Raw genomic sequence first — 21921 nt, forward strand, 5'->3', positions numbered from 1 at the left:
GCAGTGGTGTGAAGTCCTTAGGTAACAATACTTTAAAGTACTACCTAAGTAGTTTGTTTGGGTATCTGTACTTTACTTTACTATTTATATTTTTTTACAACTTTTACTCCATTACATTCAAAAAGAAAATAATGTATTTTTTACTACATATATTTTTTGTGTGCTTTTGAATGCTTAGCAGGACAGAAAAATGCACCCATTCACGCACTTATCAAGAGAACATCGCTGGTCATGCCTACTGCCTCTGATCTACCGGACTCACTAAAAACAAATGCTTTGATTGGAAATTATGTCTGAGTGTTGTAGCGTGCCTCTGTCTATCCGTAAATGTAAATGTAAAAACAAGAAAATTGTGCGGTCTGGTTTGCTGAATATAAGGAATTTGAAATTATTTATGCTTTTACTTTTGATACTTAAGTATATTTAAAACGAAACACTTTTAGACTCATACTCTATTATTTTACTGGGAGTCTTTTCACTTTTACTTTTCTCTTTACTTTTACTCAAGTATGACAATTGGCTACTTTTTACACCACTGCAATTAAGTTAGTATTGCGGAGTAACTACAATGTTTTTGATCCTCAGTTTTCTCCTATCACAGACATTAAACTCTGCAACTGTTTTAAAGCCGTTTACATACAAGCCTGAGGAGACAAGACAAACTGGCAATAGACAAACAGAAAACACAGGTGTAAATGCACAGTGGAAGATGGGGGAAATGGGCGAAACCTGGAGGGGGATGGCGGTAACTACAAAACAGTTCAAACAGATCAGGGTGGGTGTGACACCGTGCAACTTATCTCGTGGCTCGTTAAGCAAATGTTTACTCCTGCACTTATTTAGGGTCGCCATAACAACGGGGTTGAATACTTATTGACTCAAGAAACTTCAGCTTTACATTTTGTATTATTATTATTTATTAATTTTTTTTTTTGGGGGGGGGGGGGGGCAGAATTCCACTTTGACATTGTGCGGTATTGTATTTAGGCCTGTGACAGTATTTTATTACATTTAGTACATTTTTAATTCTGGCTGTAACACAACAAAATGTGTAACAAAAAGACAAGGCACTGTCGACACAGCATTTACACAGAGCTGACGACTGTTAAATGAGACTATTGAGACTGTGTTCCCATCTCTGAGCCCATAGTTACTGATCAATAGTGTTGGTATCGGGGGTAGGGGTCTGACCGTTTACTACATACACCTACACCGCTGTGTAAAGCTTCACAGAGAGAGTATGAGCATCGTGCATGACCTGCCTGTTATCTATTTTAACCTTGATGTTCGACAACTTAAAATGTTATCGATCCAATTCCATTTGAAATCTTCCTCACAGAGCAGGATTTTCCCTGAACTGCTTCCTTATATCCAAAACCTCCAAGCACTCAGACAGGAGGTGATGTGTAACGTGAGAGTGAGAGGACACAACACACTGACCAGAAACGAGTCTGAATATGTTTTGTTTTTCAACAGAGAGAGAGAGAGAGAGAGGTGGGATGGTATAAAATGAAGGTTTCTCCCTAGGTAGGCAGGCTTGAGCAACACAAACAAGGAGAGAGGGAAGGAAGCAGGAAGAGAGAGTAGATTCTGGCATGTAAAAACGTTATATTCAACATTGTAGTCAAAGGGACAGAGGAGGTGTGGAGAAGTGCAAGCATATTCAAAGCCTCACTTCTACCTCTGCAGTCCTACTATACGGATCCAGGTGGACCCCTAAAGACCACCAGGCAAACACCAACTCCAACAACCAGAGACTACCTGATTAGGACCGAGGGTGAAAGACTGACAGGCAATAGTAATCTGGTTAACCTCATGTAAGTGACACAATTTGATCATTTAATTCTTACGATTCTAAGCCGTGGAATGACCATCTTGTTTTAAGATCATTTAGCTATTTGATTTTTGAATTGTAGGTATGCAAATAATTATCAAAACGTATTTTATTAAATATATAGCCCATAGAAATGTGTTGAATAGCACATTCATAAAAGACAGTCAAAAAAGAAATAATGAGGAATAAGGTCTTGAAGTGTTTGTCCTATATTTAGGAAATATAAGAAAGCTCAGGAATATATATATATACAGTGGGGTAGGCATTATTATTATTTTTTAATATAGTACCGGTTACCTTCACACTTGTGGGGGTCGTGTTATTGACAGTCCCCCTTTTCCATAGAATGGACACAATAATCTGTAGGCCAAATCGTTCGGACACTACAGATGTTTTTTGTGAGAAGACACATTTTTGGGACGTCTCATGGTCTGACAAACACCGCTGTAGCTCAGCCACCTCCCACGCAAATGCAGAAGGCTGCCACAGATTGCAGATATTTCTAACGTAAACTGACAGATTTTGATGGGGATCTTTTGATTATGTTACTTAGATTGATGCACCGGTACGTCAATAGGCTCTATGAGGTTCAATAAGCCATGTTGTGTTGTGTATTGTTGTGTATTGCAACCTGGACTCAGGGCTTGACGTAACATAGTAAAATGAAATCCAGGATACTCCAATTATTGTGATATGTTATGTTTCGTATGGTACATACGGTACATCCATTTTGTACGATATGTTACAATTACAATTCGTATGATATGTTACGATTTGCAATTCGTTCAATATTTTATGAATTTCAATTCATATAAACGTTACGAATTTACAAAATGTATGATATGTTCCGTATTCCAATTTGTGTGGCTGATTAATGTTAAGGTTAGGGTTAAGGTTAGGGTTAGGAGTTAGGTTCAATTGTTAAGGTTAGGCTTTAGGGGAAGGGTTAGTTGCAAAGTAGCTAAAAGTGGTAATTAGCTAAAATGCTAAAGTTGTCCTTGATGAATACAAAACATTTGGGTTGTTAGATGTTTACTTATACACCTACCCTGTCATGCAGGTGAAAGAGGACCCAAAAGCGACTTGGCGAAAACAGAGTCTTTAATCCAGTAAAGTAAATACAATCAAAAAAACACAACTTTCACTCGAAATGACGAGGACAAACTGGAGACTCGATCTTGAACAGCAGGTGAACAGCAGGTTGCCTCGGGAAGGCACTTGAACCAAACAGACTCAGACACCTGCTCACCACGCAGCATCTGAGGAAAACACGACACGACAGGGCGATACACAAACACAGCACGGTGAATTATAAATGAGGATCCGACAGGGCAGGTACGGGAAACAAGGAGTGAAATAGGGACTCTAATCAGGGAAAAGGATCGGGAACAGGTGTGGGAAGACTAAATGATGATTAGGGGAATAGGAACAGCTGGGAGCAGGAACGGAACGATAGAGAGAAGAGAGAGCGAGAGAGTGAGAGAGGGAGGGGGAGAGAGAGGGATAGAAAGAGGGAAAGAACCTAATAAGACCAGCAGAGGGAAACGAATAGAATGGGAAGCACAGGGACAAGACAAGATAATAAATGACAAAACATGACATACCCATTCAAAATATGGAGAGTGGTACTCAGTAATGTGTTGTATTGGATTTGCACTTTGTATTGAGGACAAAAAGGGAATTGCTTTGCCACATTTTTTGCAGTATTACTTTAGTGCCTTGTTGCAAACAGGATACATGTTTTGGAATGTGTTTATTCTGTAGATGTTTACTTATACACCTACCCATTCACCCCGTCCAACCACCCTACTTTTGATTTTGCATTAAGTAACCTTCTGTCTCGTGTAACCATACCAAGCGTAACATATCATACTAATTTGAGTGTCCCAGATTTACATTTACTATGTTACGTCTAGTCTATGAGGCCAGGCTGTGCATTATTGTGCATTTTAATGTGATGCAATTATGTGGGGGCACCATTGCTTGTGCAGGCTTTATTGTATTTCTATATGACAGTGTTGAGAGTGAACAATGGCTGTAGAACCTCATGATGTTTGGTGTGTCTGTTTAATAGAAGCCACGCCAGGTCAGGAGAGAACATTGATCAAAATTATATTCGGTAAGAGGGATGGTCAATGTCCATTTTGATTGAGCTTGCACTAAGATTTAAATATAGTGATTGTGAGATACTCAAGGTTAGGTATTGGGACACTAAAGCAAACGTAATAAACCACTCCACACAGAGATAGAGCCCTGAGGGTAACGTTAGTTCAGCAGTGCCAGTCTGGATAATATTTAACCAATCCCAGACAATTTTGTACAGACTATGCATACATAGTGTACTTGTAAAATGCCGTCCAAATCCCATGAATCGACCTCGTGGAAATTGTGTCTGTTGTAATTTAGCTATGCAAATATCCACTGGTCAGGAACACTCACAAGCAGCTAATTTGGTTTGGATAGCTCCTATATGTTGACTGGGTATTTTTGACAGTCAAATCATCTTTGGTTTGACACTGTCAGATACTGTCATTGCTGTGGAGACTATTCAAATTCACAAATTCACACTCTCTCTCGCTCTGCATCCCTCACTCACTGTCTCTGTTTCCCTCCGTTCAGACTCTTTATGAACAGTTCATGGTGACACGTCGATTGTACTGTACTATGGAACAGCGTTTTGTTATCTACTGCTGACATATTAACGTCTTATTCAGAAGATATTTGGGTTCGGCGGGGCTCATTTAACGGAGGCGAACTTTGAAACCAATAGAAAGCTCTGCACTTGCATTACTTCCTTGTTCTGAAGTTGGAAAACAGTAGTGTGATGAGAGGGCCAGGGGTCACACCGTGGGTCATTGTGGATTACAATCAGCTTCTGTTCTCAACAGAGGACCATTCTCTTTAATCCTGTCCTCTCTCTCTCTCTCTCTCTCTCTCTCTCTCTCTCTCTCTCTCTCTCTCTCTCTCTCTCTCTCTCTCTCTCTCTCTCTCTCTAACTGTCCCTCTCTCTTGCTCACTCTCACATAACCTCTCGGACAACACGAGACCACATAGGTTCTGCAAAAGTAAACCAGGCAATTTGCACGAACATAGACTGGTTTTGACTGTGTTGATCCCTTGGGTACATTGTCAACCTTGGGTATGACTCCTTGATGCTTTTGTGTAGCATGACCACAAAACCACAGATCTGTATTGAAGTCAGAGTTCATTTGTTAGCATTGTTCAATGAGGAAACAGTCGGGCTCACAGTGAAGTAAGTTATTGGGTTATGAATCACTTAGAGTATGCAAGCTGTTAGTTGACATCAAAGAAAAATGGATCTATTGTTGACCATTGACTGGAAGGAAGGAAACATTGAGAACCCAGAAGGAAACGGACCGATTATTTACTCCAGTGACACAATTAAAACATTTCCAGAAATGTCACCCCTGTGCCACACTTAGCCTGAGGGGTGGAGGGATATTATATCAAGCTTTTGTGGCAATACGATTGCCAAATCCCCGAGTGAGGAGGTTTTTTGAACAAGTGGATTTACAGTAGAAAAAACAGTCTCCGTCCCAAAATATGATTGTGATCACGTAAGCATTCCTGGGTTATGAGACATATGTCCTCTGGCTCAGAGAGCATTGTCAGACTGGAACTACGACTGATTCTACAAACTCCTAATTATTCAGTCAAAACAACAGGACAGGACTGGCCCACGCCCTGACCTGAAGGCGACTCACTACACACACCAGGTGCTGTGTGCATGCGAGTGTGTACGCGTCTTTGCCCGTCTGCGTGTGTCTGCTCCTGTGTGTCCGCGCTTATTTGTGCGAGTGCATTTTTTCATACATTCATGGACGAGAGATAGGGGAACAGAAAAAGAGAGAGATAGCGCCACCAGATCAGTCGAGCTAGTTTGTGTGAGGAGAGAGATAGAGGAAGTACACATGCAGAGAGAGGAGGGCATAAGGTGTCCTATTACAGATAATGGTTTGGTGTTGTTTGGCGAGCATGGGGTTGGGTCACTCACAACAAATCCCTGTGGATTTCAGCAGCACGGATACGCACAGGAACACACCGGCAGTCGCTAATACAGCAGCATACTTTTACAGCAGCAGGGCAAGTTAGGCAGCCTGCAGGACAGATCGAGTTTCGCCGCCAGTGAATTGAGGGACAAAGAACAGGGTTTCGAGAGGGCGAGAGAGAAAGATAGAAAGAGAGAGAGAGAGAAGGAAGAGAGAACAACCATACGGACCGGCACAGAGTTGTGAGAGGTAAAACTGTGGAGGTAGAGGAGGCACAAGACGAAGGGGAAGGGAGACTGTCGAAGGGAGTTCTACTCGCTCCAGAGACCGAAGGGCAGTGCATCCTCTGTACCCTGTGACCTGTGAGTCTGGGCAAGCTGAGAGGGGACTTCAGCACCATGAGTGTGAGTAGAGATGGAGACCACCGTCTGTGAAGATAGGGGATCAGGCCAATCGCCTGGTGGAGTAGCATCGATCACCTGTCACTCAGCTCTTACTGTGGACTGGTACGGTAGTGGTTTACAGGTTCACAGGGGTGAGACTTTAGAGAAAAACGAAACATATTGGATGACATGGCCATGTGTACCTGTCTATGAATGTACAGTCCGTGTGTTTAGCAAACAATTGTAATATATGCAAATAGTCCCTTGCAAAGCAAAGCGATCCTCAAGTGCATTTTAAAGTATTGCCATGTTGAAGTTTTAAAGTCTCATTTTGAGGCGACTGTTCTGACAATGTCTAGATTCTTGTGAGATCGATATGTGTGAAATAGACGTAGATTCGGGTCATTGGGATTGTACACGTCTGTAGTTTTTGTGGTCAGCCTGCAGCATTACGTAGGGAAGACGATGTGCCTTGGTGCCAGGAAGACTAAGTGATCAGCGATCAGTTCGTGTACGGAACTGGCGTGCATTTGCGTGCGTATGCATGAATGTGTCTGTGTGTTTGTTGCTGGAGATTAAAACTCACAAGTAACTTCTCTAAAGGCCTTTCTTGCTCTCTCACGTTAAAATGCAATCCGCAAAGGAGAGAGAGCACCTTTGAATACGCCAAGGTGAAACATGCCAAGTGATTTTATCAGTGAAACCTTCTGTGGCCCAGCTCTGCTTCCCTAGGTGCTTCCTCAAATGCAAACTGGGTCTAGTCCCAGTGTTTACTCTACTGCATGGGCCAAATGGGCTAAACTACCTGAACACACCTCTGTCTTGCTCCCTCACAAGCATGTACATCTGCATACATCTTTCTACATGTCACTTCTATATATTTAACTTATCCTCTCTCTCGCTCTTGTTTTCTCTCTCTCTCTCTCTTTATCTCTGTCTTTCTCTGCATATTTCTCTCTCTCTCTCTCTCTCTGTGTCTCTGTCTCGCTCTGCATATTTCTCTCTCTCTCTGGGATTTTATTCCACCACACCTTGTAAGTGTATGCCAACTGTTTGTCAAATTGAATTCTTGCAATGAGGTCATCATTGACATACAGCAGATTGTCTGATTCAGGTTTCAGTTGTGCTTTTAGATATCGTGTTGCAAAGTAGGCGATTCTTCAAGATACACATTTGAGTAAATGAATAGAGAAGGGCCAGCAGTTAGTGACCTCTAGTTTATATGTGGTCTATAAATCACTAGGAGTCTCTGTTTTCAATAGTTTGCTATGCGCAGTATATTGGCTGGTCACCTTTGATGAAACCTTGCAGGCTTTTCTGTTAAGTTTGGTACTGGGCAGTCAGCTGTCAGCTCCAAGATGTGTATAGTCACATAGTCACCCTCCTCTTCTCCCACCTCTTTCTCTCCTTTCTGCTCGCTCTTTGTAACCATATTTCCTGGTCACACAGCCCGCTGATGTTCACCTCGATACGTTTGTGTTTACAGTACATCTACGTGCAGAGTTCCACCAACCAGCAGCGTCTCTGTGACTCATGCAAATCATAAAATATGTTGAATGACACACTCGCACGTCTCTGTGCGTGTGAGTGTGTCATTCAACACAACATTTCCATACGGTCCGTGTGCACAGGCATGCAATCCCGTGTTGTGTTTAATGCTTAATCGTACGGGAGCGATCTCTTTCACTTATCTGCCGTTTTCTTTCAACACTTTTCCTAAATGAGTAAAGCATTTTCCTTACTGAAAGACTGGTGCCATACCCTGTAGCCGTCCAAATGAGGTGTATATAATGGGAGATTATACAGTATGTCAGTCAAATATCAATATGAAATGAGCTTTTTTCGGTAAACTTGTGTATCTCTGGTCTTACTGTTGTGTCACATGTGGAAGAACTCCAAGGCAAATTGAACGCAAACCCACGTCTAGCAGTTACTTCATTTGAGGCTTTGCCATAGGACGCTTACAGTCAGGCACAGTGTGTCCGCCTATCTGACACACATATCCCCCCCCATTTTTAGAAATGTTTGCAAATGTGTACAACATTTAAAACAGAAATACCTTACTTACATAAGTATTCAGACCCTTTTGCTATGGTACTCTATATTGAGCTCAGGTGCCTCCCGTTTCCATTGATCACCATTGAGATGTTTCTACAACTTGATTGGAGTCCACCTGTGGTCAATTCAATTGATTGGACATGATTTGAAAAAGCACAAACCTGTCTATATAAGGTCCCAAAGTTGACAGTGCATGCCAGAGCAAAAACCAAGCCATGTGGTCAAAGGAATTGTCCGTAGAGCTTCGAGACAGGATTGTGTCGTGGCACAGATCTTGTTAAGGGTACCAAAAAATGTCTGCAGCATTGAAAGTCCCCAAGAACACAGTGGCCTCCATCATTCTAAAATGAAGTTTGGAACCGACAAGACTCTTCCTGGAGCTGGCCACCCGGCCAAACTGAGAAATTGGGAGAGAAGGGCCTTGGTCAGAGAAGTGACCAAGAACGCGATGGTCACAATCAAAGAGCTCCAGAGTTCCTCTGTGGAGATGGAAGAATCTTCCAGTAGGACAACCATCTGCAGCACTCCACCAATTAGGCCTTCATGGTAGAGTGGCCAGACGGAAGCCACACCTTGGTTAAAGGCACATGACAGCCTGTTTGGAGTTTGCCAGAAGGCACCTAAAGGATTCTCAAATCATGAGAATCAATATTCTCTGGTGTGATGAAATCAAGATTGGAGGAAAATTGGCACCATCCCTATGGTGAAGCATGGTGGTGGCAGCATCATGCTGTGGGGATGTTTTTTAGCGGTCAGGACTGGGAGACTAGTCAGGATCGAGAGAAAAATGAACGGAGCAAAGTACAGAGGGATCTTTGATGAAAACCTGCTCCAGAGCTCACAGGACCTCAGACTGGGGCGAAGGTTCATTTTCCAACAGGACAATGACCCTAAGCACACAGCCAAGACAACGCAGGAGTGGCTTCTGGACAAGTCTCTGAATGTCCTTGAGTGGCCCAGCCAGATCCCGGACTTAAACCCGGTCAAACATCTCTGGAGAGACCTGAAAATAGCTTTGCAGCGACACTCCCCATCTAACCTGACATAGCTTGAGTATGTCTGCAGAGACGAATGGGAGAAACTCCCCAAATACAGGTGTGGCAAGCTTGGAACGTCATACCCAAGAAGACTCAAGACTGCATTCATTGCCAAAGGTGTTTCAACAAAGTACTGAGTAAACTGTCTGTATACTTATGTTGAAAATGTAATATTTCAGTTTTTATTTTTAATACATTTGCAAACATTTCTAAAAACCTGTTTTTGCTTTGTCATTATGGGTGTGTAGATTGATAAGGGGGGAAAACAATTGTATCCATTTTCAAATAAGGCTGTAACGTTTCTGAACGCAATGTATGTCCGACTTCTCTTTTTCTACGAAGTTGAGGTTGTTTTGTTTTGCTGAAAATAGGGGACGCTGTATATTAATACCACTTGAGAATGGCTCACTACCATGTTGCTTGATGTATACACATACAGCACAAAATGATTCACCTCCCTTGGCATTTTTTAAAGTTTGTTTCATTACAGCCTGTAATTTAAATGTACTTTTATTTGGATTTCATGGAATGGACATACACAAAATAGTCCAAATTTGGGAAGAAAAAAAAACTTGTTTAAAAAAATTCAGAAAAAAATTTAAAACGGAAAAGTGGTGCATGCATATGTATTCACCCCCTTTGCTATGAAGCCCCTAAATAAGAACTGGTGCAACCATTTACCTTCAGTAGTCATATAATTAGTTAAATAAAGTCCACCTATGTGCAATCTAAGTGTCACATGATCTCTCACATGATCTCAGTATATATATATATATATATGGAATGACATTTATTGGATATTTCAAACTTTTTTAACAAATCAAAAACTGAAAAATTGGGCGTGCAAAATTATTCAGCCCCCTTAAGTTAATACTTTGTAGCGCCACCTTTTGCTGCGATTACAGCTGTAAGTCGCTTGGGGTATGTCTCTATCAGTTTTGCACATCGAGAGACTGAATTTTTTCCCATTCCTCCTTGCAAAACAGCTCGAGCTCATTGAGGTTGGATGGAGAGCATTTGTGAACAGCAGTTTTCAGTTCTTTCCACAGATTCTCGATTGGATTCAGGTCTGGACTTTGACTTGGCCATTCTAACACCTGGATATGTTTATTTTTGAACCATTCCATTGTAGATTTTGCTTTATGTTTTGGATCATTGTCTTGTTGGAAGACAAATGTCCGTCCCAGTCTCAGGTATTTTGCAGACTCCATCAGGTTTTCTTCCAGAATGGTCCTGTATTTGGCTCCATCCATCTTCCCATCAATTTGAACCATCTTCCCTGTCCCTGCTGAAGAAAAGCAGGCCCAAACCATGATGCTGCTACCACCATGTTTGACAGTGGGGATGGTGTGTTCAGGGTGATGAGCTGTGTTGCTTTTACGCCAAACATAACGTTTTGCATTGTTGCCAAAAAGTTCAATTTTGGTTTCATCTGACCAGAGCACCTTCTTCCACATGTTTGGTGTGTCTCCCAGGTGGCTTGTGGCAAACTTTAAACGACACCTTTTATGGATATCTTTAAGAAATGGCTTTCTTCTTGCCACTCTTCCATAAAGGCCAGATTTGTGCAATATACGACTGATTGTTGTCCTATGGACAGAGTCTCCCACCTCAGCTGTAGATCTCTGCAGTTCATCCAGAGTGATCATGGGCCTCTTGGCTGCATCTCTGATCAGTATTCTCCTTGTATGAGCTGAAAGTTTAGAGGGATGGCCAGGTCTTGGTAGATTTGCAGTGGTCTGATACTCCTTGCATTTCAATATTATCACTTGCACAGTGCTCCTTGGGATGTTTAAAGCTTGGGAAATGTTTTTGTATCCAAATCCGGCTTTAAACTTCTTCACAACAGTATCTCGGACCTGCCTGGTGTGTTCCTTGTTCTTCATGATGCTCTCTGCGCTTTTAACGGACCTCTGAGACTATCACAGTGGATTGTATTGTATCATCATTAGTCATTTAGGTCAACATTGGATCATTCAGTGATCCTCACTGAACTTCTGGAGAGAGTTTGCTGCACTGAAAGTAAAGGGGCTGAATAATTTTGCAGTTTTTGATTTGTTAAAAAAGTTTGAAATATCCAATAAATGTCGTTCCACTTCATGATTGTGTCCCACTTGTTGTTGATTCTTCACAAAAAAATACAGTTTTATATCTTTATGTTTGAAGCCTGAAATGTGGCAAAAGGTTGCAAAGTTCAAGGGGGCCGAATACTTTCGCAAGGCACTGTATATATATATATATATATATATATATATATATATATATATATATATATATATATATATATATATATATATATATATATACACCTGTTCTGAAAGGCCCCATAGTCTGCAACAATACTAAGCAAGGGGCACCACCAAGCAAGCGGCACCATGAAGACCAAGGAGCTCTCCAAACGGGTCAGGGACAAAGTTGTGGGTAAGTACAGATCAGGGTTGGGTGGGGTTATAAAACAATATCTGAAACTTTGAACATCCCATAGAGCACCATTAAATCCATGATTAAAAAATGGAAAGAATAAGGCATCACAACAAACCTTCCAAGAGAGGGCCACCCACCAAAACTCATGGACCAGGCAAGGAGGGCATTAATCAGAGAGGCAACAAAGAGACCAAAGATAACCCCAAAGGAGCTGCAAAGCTCCACAGCAGAGATTGGAGTATCTTTCCATAGGACCACTTTAAGCCGTACACTCCACAGAGCTGGTCTTTACAGAATAGTGACCAGAAAAAAATAAGCAAACATGTTTAGTGTTCGCCAAAGGCATGTATATGGAAGACAGTACTCTGGTCAGATGAGACTAAAAGTCAGCTTTTTAGCCATCAAGGAAAACACTATGTCTGGTGAAAAAACCCAACACCTCTCATCACCCCGTGAACACCATCCCCATAGTGAAGCATGTTCTTGGGATGTTTTTCCTTGGCAGGGACTGGGAAACTGGTCAGAATTGAAGGAATGATGAATGGCGCTAAATACAGGGAAATTCAGTTTCAGTCTTCCAGAGATTTGAGACTGGGACGGAGGTTCACCTTCCCAGTTGGACAATGACAATAAGAATATTGCTAAAGCAACACTCAAGCAGTTTAAGGGGAAACATTTAAATGTCTTGGAATGGCCTTGTCAAAGCACAGACCTCAATCCTATTGAGAATCTGTCGTATGACTTAAAGATTGCTGTACACCAACAGAACCTATCCAACTTGAAGGAGCTGGAGCAGTATTGCCTTGAAGAATGGGCAAAAATCCCAGTGGCTAGATGTGCCAAGCTTATAGAGACATACCTTATAGAGACTTGCAGCTGTAATCACTGCAAAAGGCGGCTCTACAAAGTATTGACATTGGGGGAGTGAATAGTTATGCACGCTCAAGTTTTCTGTTTGTTTTTGTCTTATTTCTTGTTTGTTTCACACAAAAAAAATATTTTGCATCTGCAAGTGGTAGTAGGCATGTTGTGTAAATCAAATGATACAACCCTCCCAAAAATCTATTTTAATTCCAGGTTGTAAGGCAACAAAATAAGAAAAATGCCAAGGGGGTGAATACATTCACAAGCCACTGTACCAATAAAACAACTAAAAGAAGTAATTTTGGATTTGGGGTTTAATGGTATAATCTGTAAACAAAAGCACAGAAGTGTAAATACAGAAGACCAGCAGCAGGTAAGCACTGTGTTTACCCAGCCACTAAGAGCCCTGTCCCTCGCTATAGCAACCACTTTCCTTGTCCCTCCGTCAGTATGACCCTCCATATCTGCGGGATGGCGTATTGTATGGGGGAGGGGGAGGGTAGGGCCCATATTAGGACAGCCTCAGTCTCAGCAGGACTTGGGTTCGCTGTTGCTCAGCGTGTCATGAAGGACCAGGTGACAGACCGTAGACTTTACACACAGTGTATTAGTCTGGTGACAGATTTGTACAGTATTTGTGCCGCCAGTTGGAGAGATCTGACTAAACAGCCAGTAACTGTAGATACCTAACAGACTGCTTGAGAGGCCTGTCATTGGTTCTTTGGGATGTTGTTGTTTTCACGGTCGTGACGGTTGTTTCACCAGTCAGCAGGTTTCATCCACCGGGGTAATGACTTATGACTCATGACAGCTATGATGGCAGGTACTTGCGTTGCTCTACAACTGAACAATTCTATAATCATGAACACAATGTCATTTAGAGAACAGTAAAGCTGGGGCAGAGCTGTCAATTACATAACTTGAATTAAGTCATCTATAGCTTGACTCATTGTATTACTGTGTGTATATAACATGCTCCACCATTTAAGATCGATTGTCCCTAAATGGAGTGGAGTCGAACAGCGCAAAGCAACTGCACAAAGAGCAGAGAGCCACACCTGAGCCTGTGTCATATGACTGTCTCTGTCTCTGTGTCCGACCGGGCCTTGGAATTGTGCCCACAGCACTAGGAGTGACAGTCAAACACAACCTCGTGATGGGAGGCACCACTGTGTTCCGTGTGTGTGCTCCTGGTCCAATCTGTCATGCCTCCCCTTCTCTCGGCCCTAGAACCTCACACTCGTACACACTGTCACACATTCTGCACTGAGCACAGTACGATTCTCATTCACTGTCCTCTCTCTCTCTCTCTCTCTCTCTCTCTCTCTCTCTCTCTCTCTCTCTCTCTCTCTCTCTCTCTCCAGACTGACACCTGGCTCGCTGAAGAAAGCAATAGACCATTAAATCCTAGACAACAAGGTAAGCCATTGTTGTGGAATTGATACATTTTGAAATGGTATTGCACAAGTACTGAATACTATGCAATGTAATACTGTCCAATTATGCTTTAGTTGCACGTGTCTACGTTTGAAATAGCTACAAAATGCTGATTGCTCTGTCTCTGTCTTCCTCTCTCTCAGTGGTAGTGCGGCCTGGTCGGAAAAGAAAACTCATGACGGCGCCGAACTCCCAGAAAGGGAAGTCCTCGTCGAGGAAGAGGGTCCTGATCACCGTGTTGATGGTACTGGTAGTGCTGGGGATCCTGGTCACGGCTGGATACTTCAGTGAGTCCAGCTTCAACACCCATCATAACTGCATCCCAAACGGCACCCTGTTCCCTACGTTGCTGCGGAGCGCCCATAGGGATCAAGAGTAGCACAGTCAAAAGTAGTGCAATATGTAGGGAATGGGGTGCCGTTTGGGACTCAAGCCCACCTCTGCACCCTCTCCCCAACCTTTGCTAACACAAGACATACTAGTACTTTACCCCCTCTGTGCAAATGCTCAATGATTCACAATCAAACAGAAGCGTGAATGTTTCATTTCAGTCGCCAAACCATATTATTTCAAGAACCTGTATCTGTCTTCTGTACTCTCTCCTCCTTTCACCCCCCCCCTTCCATTCCACTCTGTCCCCAGTCGCACAGCTGATCAACAGTAAGTACTTCTTCTGCTTCCGGTCGGTGAAGTTCATTCCCCTGGACAAAGCGTGTAATGGGATGGCGGACTGTTCAGGAGGAGAGGACGAGCTCACCTGTGTGACCAACATGACGGTCAACACTACCTTCCCAGGTAAACACACACACACATGCACAAACACACAAACATGCATACATGTACACACACACACACGGACAGGTACTCACACACACACCACTCCATCTATACATCTTTATACATCTGTCTCTGTGTCACTTCTATATGTTTCCTCTCATTCTTATTCTCACTCACTCACTCACTCACTCACTCACTCACTCACTCACTCACTCACTCACTCACTCACTCACTCACTCACTCACTCACTCACTCACTCACTCACTCACTCACTCACTCACTCACTCACTCACTCACTCACTCACTCACTCACTCACTCACTCACTCACTCACTCACTCACACTCTCTCTCTGTCTCTCTCTCTCTCTTTGTCTATCTCTCTGTCTCTCTCTCTTTGTCTCTCTATTTCTCTCTCTCTCTCTCTCTCTCTCTCTCTCTCTCTCTCTCTCTCTCTCTCTCTCTCTCTCTCTCTCTCTCTCTCTCTTTGTCTCTCTCTTTGTCTCTCTCTCTCTCTCTCTCTCCATTTCTCTGTGCAGTGCGTCTGGTCTCTGAGCAGAGTGTTCTCCAGATCTACAGTGCCGGGACAGGATGGAGGAGTGTGTGTAGTGAGGACTGGACCCAGCAACACACAGAGAAAGCCTGTCAACAGCTGGGCTACACCTAGTGGGTCTCCTCCCAACCTCGCTCGCTCGCTCGCTCACTCACTCACTCACTCACTCACTCACTCACTCACTCACTCACTCACTCACTCACTCACTCACTCACTCACTCACTCACTCACTCACTCACTCACTCACTCACTCACTCACTCACTCACTGCTCACCTAGCAGCTTAGCTACAGTTTCTCCCTTAACATATTCAGTTTCTCTTAAATGTCTTTAAAATGTCTCTCCGTCTCCACTCGTTCCCACAGTAAACCCGTCAGTAGCACTATCTCAGTGAGGAACTTGTCCTCGTCCCTGAAGACAGGACCGTTCTCAGGGGTCAGGGTCGCAGCCGAAACCACCCCCATTTACCAGACTGTCATTGACCGGTAAGCATTAGAAGACGGGTGGTAATTGAGCCTGTTACCGTGGTGTGACTCTACTGTGTTCTGACGCTCACTCGGACACTTTCCAGCTGTGAGATTTAGTTTCAACAGAAAGGAGAACGGAATCAGTACAAATATACACAGTTCCTTGGTAGCAAATACGGTTGGATAATTATCTTAATAAATGGAGAATTGAAACAGGTCTAAATGAATGTTCCCCACTTTGGGTACTTCTGTCTGTACTTCTCTTATGGTACTTGTCTTATTTTCGCCGGGCCATAATTGTAAACAGTCATTTGTTCTTTATTGAACTGCCTTGTAAAATAAAAGTTGACTAAAAGTCAATGACAATATTGACCATGCAGCTATGCCTGCATCACAGTTACACTGTTCACTATGTTTCTGTTGGTTCACGCCCATCCCCCTGCCACTGTTTGTAGTAAGATGGCTAGTTAGGCCAAATAGAAGGCATGAATGCCACTCATGACAGATTGGATGGCACCACCATGTCTGTTTACTCTAAAACAGCCAAAGGAACTGGAAAAACAGGTCCTCTTTTTTTCTTTTCCTCTGCTTCCCTTTCTTGTCTCTCTCTCTACTTGTGACGCGTACAACCGAGTCATTGTTATGCATACTCCCTCTCCAACTCCCAGCGTACACGTTACAGTCATCTCTCTCTCTCTCTCTCTCTCTCTCTCTCTCTCTCTCTCTCTCTCTCTCTCTCTCTCTCTCTCTCTCTCTCTCTCGATGAGTGTTTCTGACTGTGCAATGCTCTCTGTTTTTCTGACACAAACCATTTAGTAGTTTCTGTTCCCCGTCCTTGTTTCCGTAAATAGAGGAAACAATAAGTACGAGTATGTGATGTCTGACTGACACTAAACCAACACTGAAGATTAACTCTGGAATCTGTCTCAATGTCGACCTATGATGTTTGGTAATCGCGTTTTGAATGTGTTTCTATGCACACCACATGGGATGTGTGTATGTACTGTGTGTTGAATTCCCCTCTCTGTTTGATTCCAGCCAGGTGTGTAACTCAGGATCCGTGATCTCCCTGACCTGCTCCGGTAAGCCTCTGCCTCTATTGCCCAGCCTCACACTGCAGTGCATTCGGAAAGTAGTCAGACCCCTTGACTTGATGTCACGTTACAGCAATCTACACACAATACTCTACAAACCTGAAAACATTTTTGCACATTTATTAAAAATAAAAAACAAATACCTTATTTACATAAGTATTCAGAGCCTTTGCTAAGAGACTGAAAATGGAGTTCAGGTGCATCCTGTTTCACCTGTGGTAAATCCAATTGATTGGACATGATTTGGAAAGACACACACCTGTCTATATAAGGTCCCACAGTTGACAGTACATTTCTGAGCAAAAACCAAGCCACAAGGTTGAAGGAATTGTCCGTAGAGCTCCGAGACAGGATTGTGTCGAGGCACAGATCTGGGGAAGGGTACCAAAAAATGTCTGCATCATTGAAGGTCCCCAGGAACACAGTTGGCTCCATCATTCTTAAATGGAATAAAATTGGAACCACCAACACTCTTCCTGGAGCTGGCCGCCTGGACAAACTGAGACATCAGGGGAGAAGGGCATTGGTCAGAGAGATCACCAAGAAGCCGATGGTCACTCTAACAGAGCTCCAGAGTTCCTCTGTGGAGATGGTAGAACCTTCCAGGAGGACAACAATCTCTGCAGCATTTCACCAATCAGGCCTTTATGGTAGAGTGACCAGATGGAAGCCACTCCTCAGTAAAAGGACCATCATAGCCCTCTTGAAGGTTTACCAGAAGGCACCTGAAGGACTCTCAGACCATGGAAAAACAATTCTCTGGTCTGATGAAACCAAGATAGAACTCTTTGGACTGATTGCCAAGCGAACACGTCTGGAGGAAACCTGGCACCATTCCTACAGTCAAGCATGGCAGTGGCAGCATCATACTGTGGGGATGTTTTTTAGCTGCGGGGACCGGGAGACTAGTCAGGTTTGAGGAGAAGATGAACGTAGCAAAATAGAGAGAGATCTTTGATGAAAATCTGAGTTCTCAGGACCTCAGACTGGGGTGAAGGTTCACCGTCCAACAGGACAACAACCCTAAGCCAAGACAATGCAAGAGTGGCTTCAGGACAAGTCTCTGAATGCCCTTGAGTGGCCAAGCCAGAGCCCGGACTTGATCCCAATCAAACATCTCTGGAAAGACCTGAAAATATTTGTGCAGCAATTCTCCCCATCTTATCTGACAGAGTTTGAGAGAATATGCAGTGAAGAATGGGAGAAACTCCCCAAATACAGGTGTACCAAGCTTGTAGCGTCATAACCAAGAAGACTACAGGCTGTAATAGCTGCCAATGGTGTTTCAACAAAGTACTGAGTAAAGGGGCTGAATACTTCTGCAAATGTGAAATTTCTGTTTTTTATTTGTAATACATTTGTAAAAAAACAACAACTGTTTTTGCTTTGTCATTATGGGATATTGTGTGTAGATTGATAAGGAAAATAAACTATTTAGCCTAACAAAATGTGGAAAAAGTCAAGGGGTCTGATTACTTTCCGAATGCACTTTATGTCACCTTCCTCTCCCACTCTACTGGACTCCCCCAATCTTTCCCCCCGACTGATCATTGGTAAAAGACTTGAGTGATATTCATCATCCAAGTTCTCTAGGAAATGAGTTATACAAGAGATAGCAACAGAAAGACTGACACACAGAGACAGACAGATAGGTTCGGACTACAATCTCCATCTCCGACAGCGGTGGAGAGTGCAGGCAAACATGACAGGATCCAAGCAACAAGCCACTTTGTAAAGGGTCCGTGCTAGATTGAGTGTGTTACTTAACTAACAGGTAGCAACGCTAACTGCCAAAGTTCTAATTAGCGTTTTACCCCACTGCCAATTCTACATTTTATCGTCAAACAACCTTTGTGTACAAGGCAACTTCTGTTCTTTACTAAACTGTCTTTCCCCTGTGTGTGTGTCAGACTGTGGAGTGCGGGGGAGATCGGACCGTATCGTGGGGGGTGTGGATGCATCTATAGAAGAGTGGCCGTGGCAGGTGAGCCTGCAGCAGAACGGACAACACACCTGTGGAGGGTCACTGGTGTCACCGCGCTGGGTCGTCACAGCAGCGCACTGCTTCTCTGGGTCAGTACCACTGGACACCCAATAGGGTGGCAGGTAGCCTAGCGGTTAAGAGCATTGGGCCAGTAACCGGAAAGCTGCTGGTTTAAATCCCTGAGCCCAACTAGGTGAAAAATGCGTTGATGTGCCCTTGAGCAAGGAACTTAACCCTAATTGCTGTCTGCTAAATTACAAAAATGTAAAATCACATACACCCTAGAATGTGTGCGATTTAACTCTGACCATCCAATGTGGAAACTCCCCTAAAGTAAGCAATCGTATACTATGCTTAAGCATCTAGAGACGGAGGTCCTGCTGTTAACCCCTGTACCTCTTCCCTCTCCTGGTCCTACAGTAGTAAGAAAGAGCTGAGTCGCTGGCAGGTGGTGTCTGGGAGGACTTACATGGGCACCCTGGGAGGCTCATATGTAGACCGGATCATACTGAACGGACAATACAACGCAGCCCGCAACGACTACGACCTGGCCATGATGAGGCTGACCAAACCCATCACTGTAGGAAGTATGTCACTTCCCCAACGTGACATTTTAGCAACGCACAGACTGTGGTACTGAATTTGCTGGACAGTTCCCGGTTTCTCAAAGGCTAGACATAACAAAAGCCCACATCCACCTATTCTTGTTTTGAATTAACTTAAACACAAAGAACATTTCCCAGCACTCTCAAAAATGAATGCTAAAACAGTACATAATGACATGGAAATATCTACTCTTAAAAGCAGTTCGATTCCAGGAAGAGAGAATGCATTCATGGTAGATTCTGACCTCTAGTGGCCAATTTATCAACATGTCAATTTCAATGAGTCTTGCAGCATGGGACATCCCTCTAGGGAAATACTGTATATTTAGACTGTAATGAGAGTAGACTGTGTTTGATTTATGTCATTAAAGTTCTGTTTCCTCCACTAGACTCTCGTCGGCCCGTGTGTTTGCCCCCTAAGAACCTGGGACTGAAGGCAGGAGACACTATGACGGTGACAGGCTGGGGCTACCTGGAGGAGAAGGGTGAGCACAGAGCAAACAAAACTTGCCTTTCTATCACCCTCTTCATCTCTATCCAACAAGCACACATGCTCCAGGTGTTAGTAGTCACTTTCTCGTCTTCTCCTTCTCATCCCTCTGTCACCTTTTCTCTCTCAGGTAAAGTGTCTCCTGTCCTCCAGAAGGCTACCCTTCCCCTTATAGACAGCGCTCAGTGCTCCAGTCCCACTGTCTACGGTTCCTCAATTACCCCCAGGATGCTTTGCGCTGGTTACCTGAAGGGCAAAGTGGACGCATGTCAGGTACGAAGTGGAATGTTCGCTTTGAGGAAAAACAGAAGAGAGACTAAGATAGATTTTGGCGTGAACATGTTCCAGTAAGAAAACAAAACGGAGGAAGACGTTGTGACACTCGATCGAGTATCCACCCTCAACTTTGGCAGTTGCCATATGTGTATAGTGTGTAATTCCGGTGTACCTAATGCCATTGTTGGGTCATGTGTTGTAGGGAGACAGTGGTGGTCCTCTTGTGTACCTGTCAGAACAATGGCAGCTGGTGGGGGTGGTGAGCTGGGGGATCGGCTGTGCCAGAGAGGGTCGACCAGGGGTCTACTGTAACGTGGACGATATGCTCAACTGGATCCACACTGTCATGGAGGTATGTATATATGTCTGTTCACACAGGAGAGGCAAGGAGCTCGTGCATTTCAATAGTGTTTATTTGCACTTTGTTCTATGTAAAGTCTAGATGAGGTATGCTGCTGCCCTGATAGTGTGTTTTACACAATGTAATGGTTTGACCATGTGTACCTTATTCTTCTAGAAAAACCCTTGAAGCCTCAAACCATCACCCAGAGGCTCTATCGCGTTGGGCTACCCGATTTCAGCGGATCTACGTAGAGCTCTGTCATGGGAATAGAAGAGGAATCCTCTTCAAAGTGCAATTTTAAAACCCCTACAACAATACATAACTCAAACCAACACGCACACATAGGCACAAAAGCGCACGGACGCAAACACACACGGACACACACTACACTCCTTATTTACTATAACAGGTTATTCACGGAGTGGCTTGTGCCATTTTTTTGAGGTATCTCAGGGACCACTGACGTGGCAGTGTAAAACGGTCGCTTAAAGGCGACAGTCGGTCTGGGTCCGCGTTCCAAACGGCACCCTATTGTCTTTTAAAGTGCACGACTTTTGATCAGAAAACTCGGGTGAAAGTGATGCACTGTGAAGGGAATAGGGGTCCATTTGGGACGAAGCCTGGGCTTTTCACATGGCTGAGCACTTGAGACAGGACTCTCACCAAGTGCCTCTGCCGTCTTTCTTTGTCAACGAGGTTGCGAGAAGGGTGGGTGAAATGTCTTTGTGACAACATGTCTAGATAAATTCTACGTGCCATGCAGTTGAAAATGTGCATTTTTACCAAATGTTAAATGAGTAAGGGTGCTGTGACGTGACGTGAACCTCTCTTCATAGTATATGTCAATGGAGGGGTCATTAGTCTCATCGAAATACCGTGCTGTAAATCCCATCATGGATTCACTTTCAGGTGGTCAGACCTCTTCGCGGTCTGCCAATAGACTTCCAGTGTGCAATTGGAATAATCCCTACAATATGCACATTTGCAAAGGTTCTGATTAATGACGTGTGTGTTTTCTTTTGTTGTTGTTGACATTGTGAACATTTCCTTTCTTTGTATAGCTGTACATATTGTATTACGCCGCAGACGTTGTTGTCTGTGTAGGATCAGAATGTCTGTATTGCACGTGTTGTTGGTATGTTTTATAATGGGATGCCTGTGTTAAATAAATGATCAGATTGGGATGAACGTTGAGGAATTGGATGTCTCGGAAGTATGTGTCTGTAATGATTAAACCCCGTATTCATGACGTGTAAAGCCTGAGTCATCCAGTTGGCTATATGGGGATG

The 21921-nt window shown here is 43.5% G+C and overlaps 1 protein-coding gene across 2 annotated transcripts; it reads left to right on the forward strand.

Moving 5' to 3' along the window:
* The first annotated feature begins 1440 nt into the window (after window positions 1-1440).
* tmprss4a (transmembrane serine protease 4a) lies at window positions 1441-21827 on the forward strand. Of its 2 annotated transcripts, none has more exons than XM_046313830.1 (13): window positions 1441-1817; window positions 13975-14029; window positions 14191-14334; window positions 14690-14842; window positions 15361-15487; window positions 15739-15858; window positions 16879-16922; window positions 18845-19007; window positions 19339-19505; window positions 19913-20008; window positions 20144-20286; window positions 20492-20641; window positions 20807-21827. In XM_046313830.1, the coding sequence occupies exons 3-13, from the start codon at window positions 14223-14225 to the stop codon at window positions 20816-20818; spliced, it is 1287 nt and encodes a 428-aa protein (XP_046169786.1). In that variant the 5' UTR covers window positions 1441-1817; window positions 13975-14029; window positions 14191-14222; the 3' UTR covers window positions 20819-21827. The 2 variants fall into 2 exon arrangements, with proteins under 2 accessions (XP_046169786.1, XP_046169785.1); XM_046313829.1 differs by lacking the exon at window positions 1441-1817 and adding an exon at window positions 5699-6248.
* The last annotated feature ends 94 nt before the right edge of the window (window positions 21828-21921 follow it).

The sequence above is a fragment of the Oncorhynchus gorbuscha genome, linkage group LG19 (assembly GCF_021184085.1).
Source record: "Oncorhynchus gorbuscha isolate QuinsamMale2020 ecotype Even-year linkage group LG19, OgorEven_v1.0, whole genome shotgun sequence".
NCBI lineage: Eukaryota > Metazoa > Chordata > Actinopteri > Salmoniformes > Salmonidae > Oncorhynchus > Oncorhynchus gorbuscha.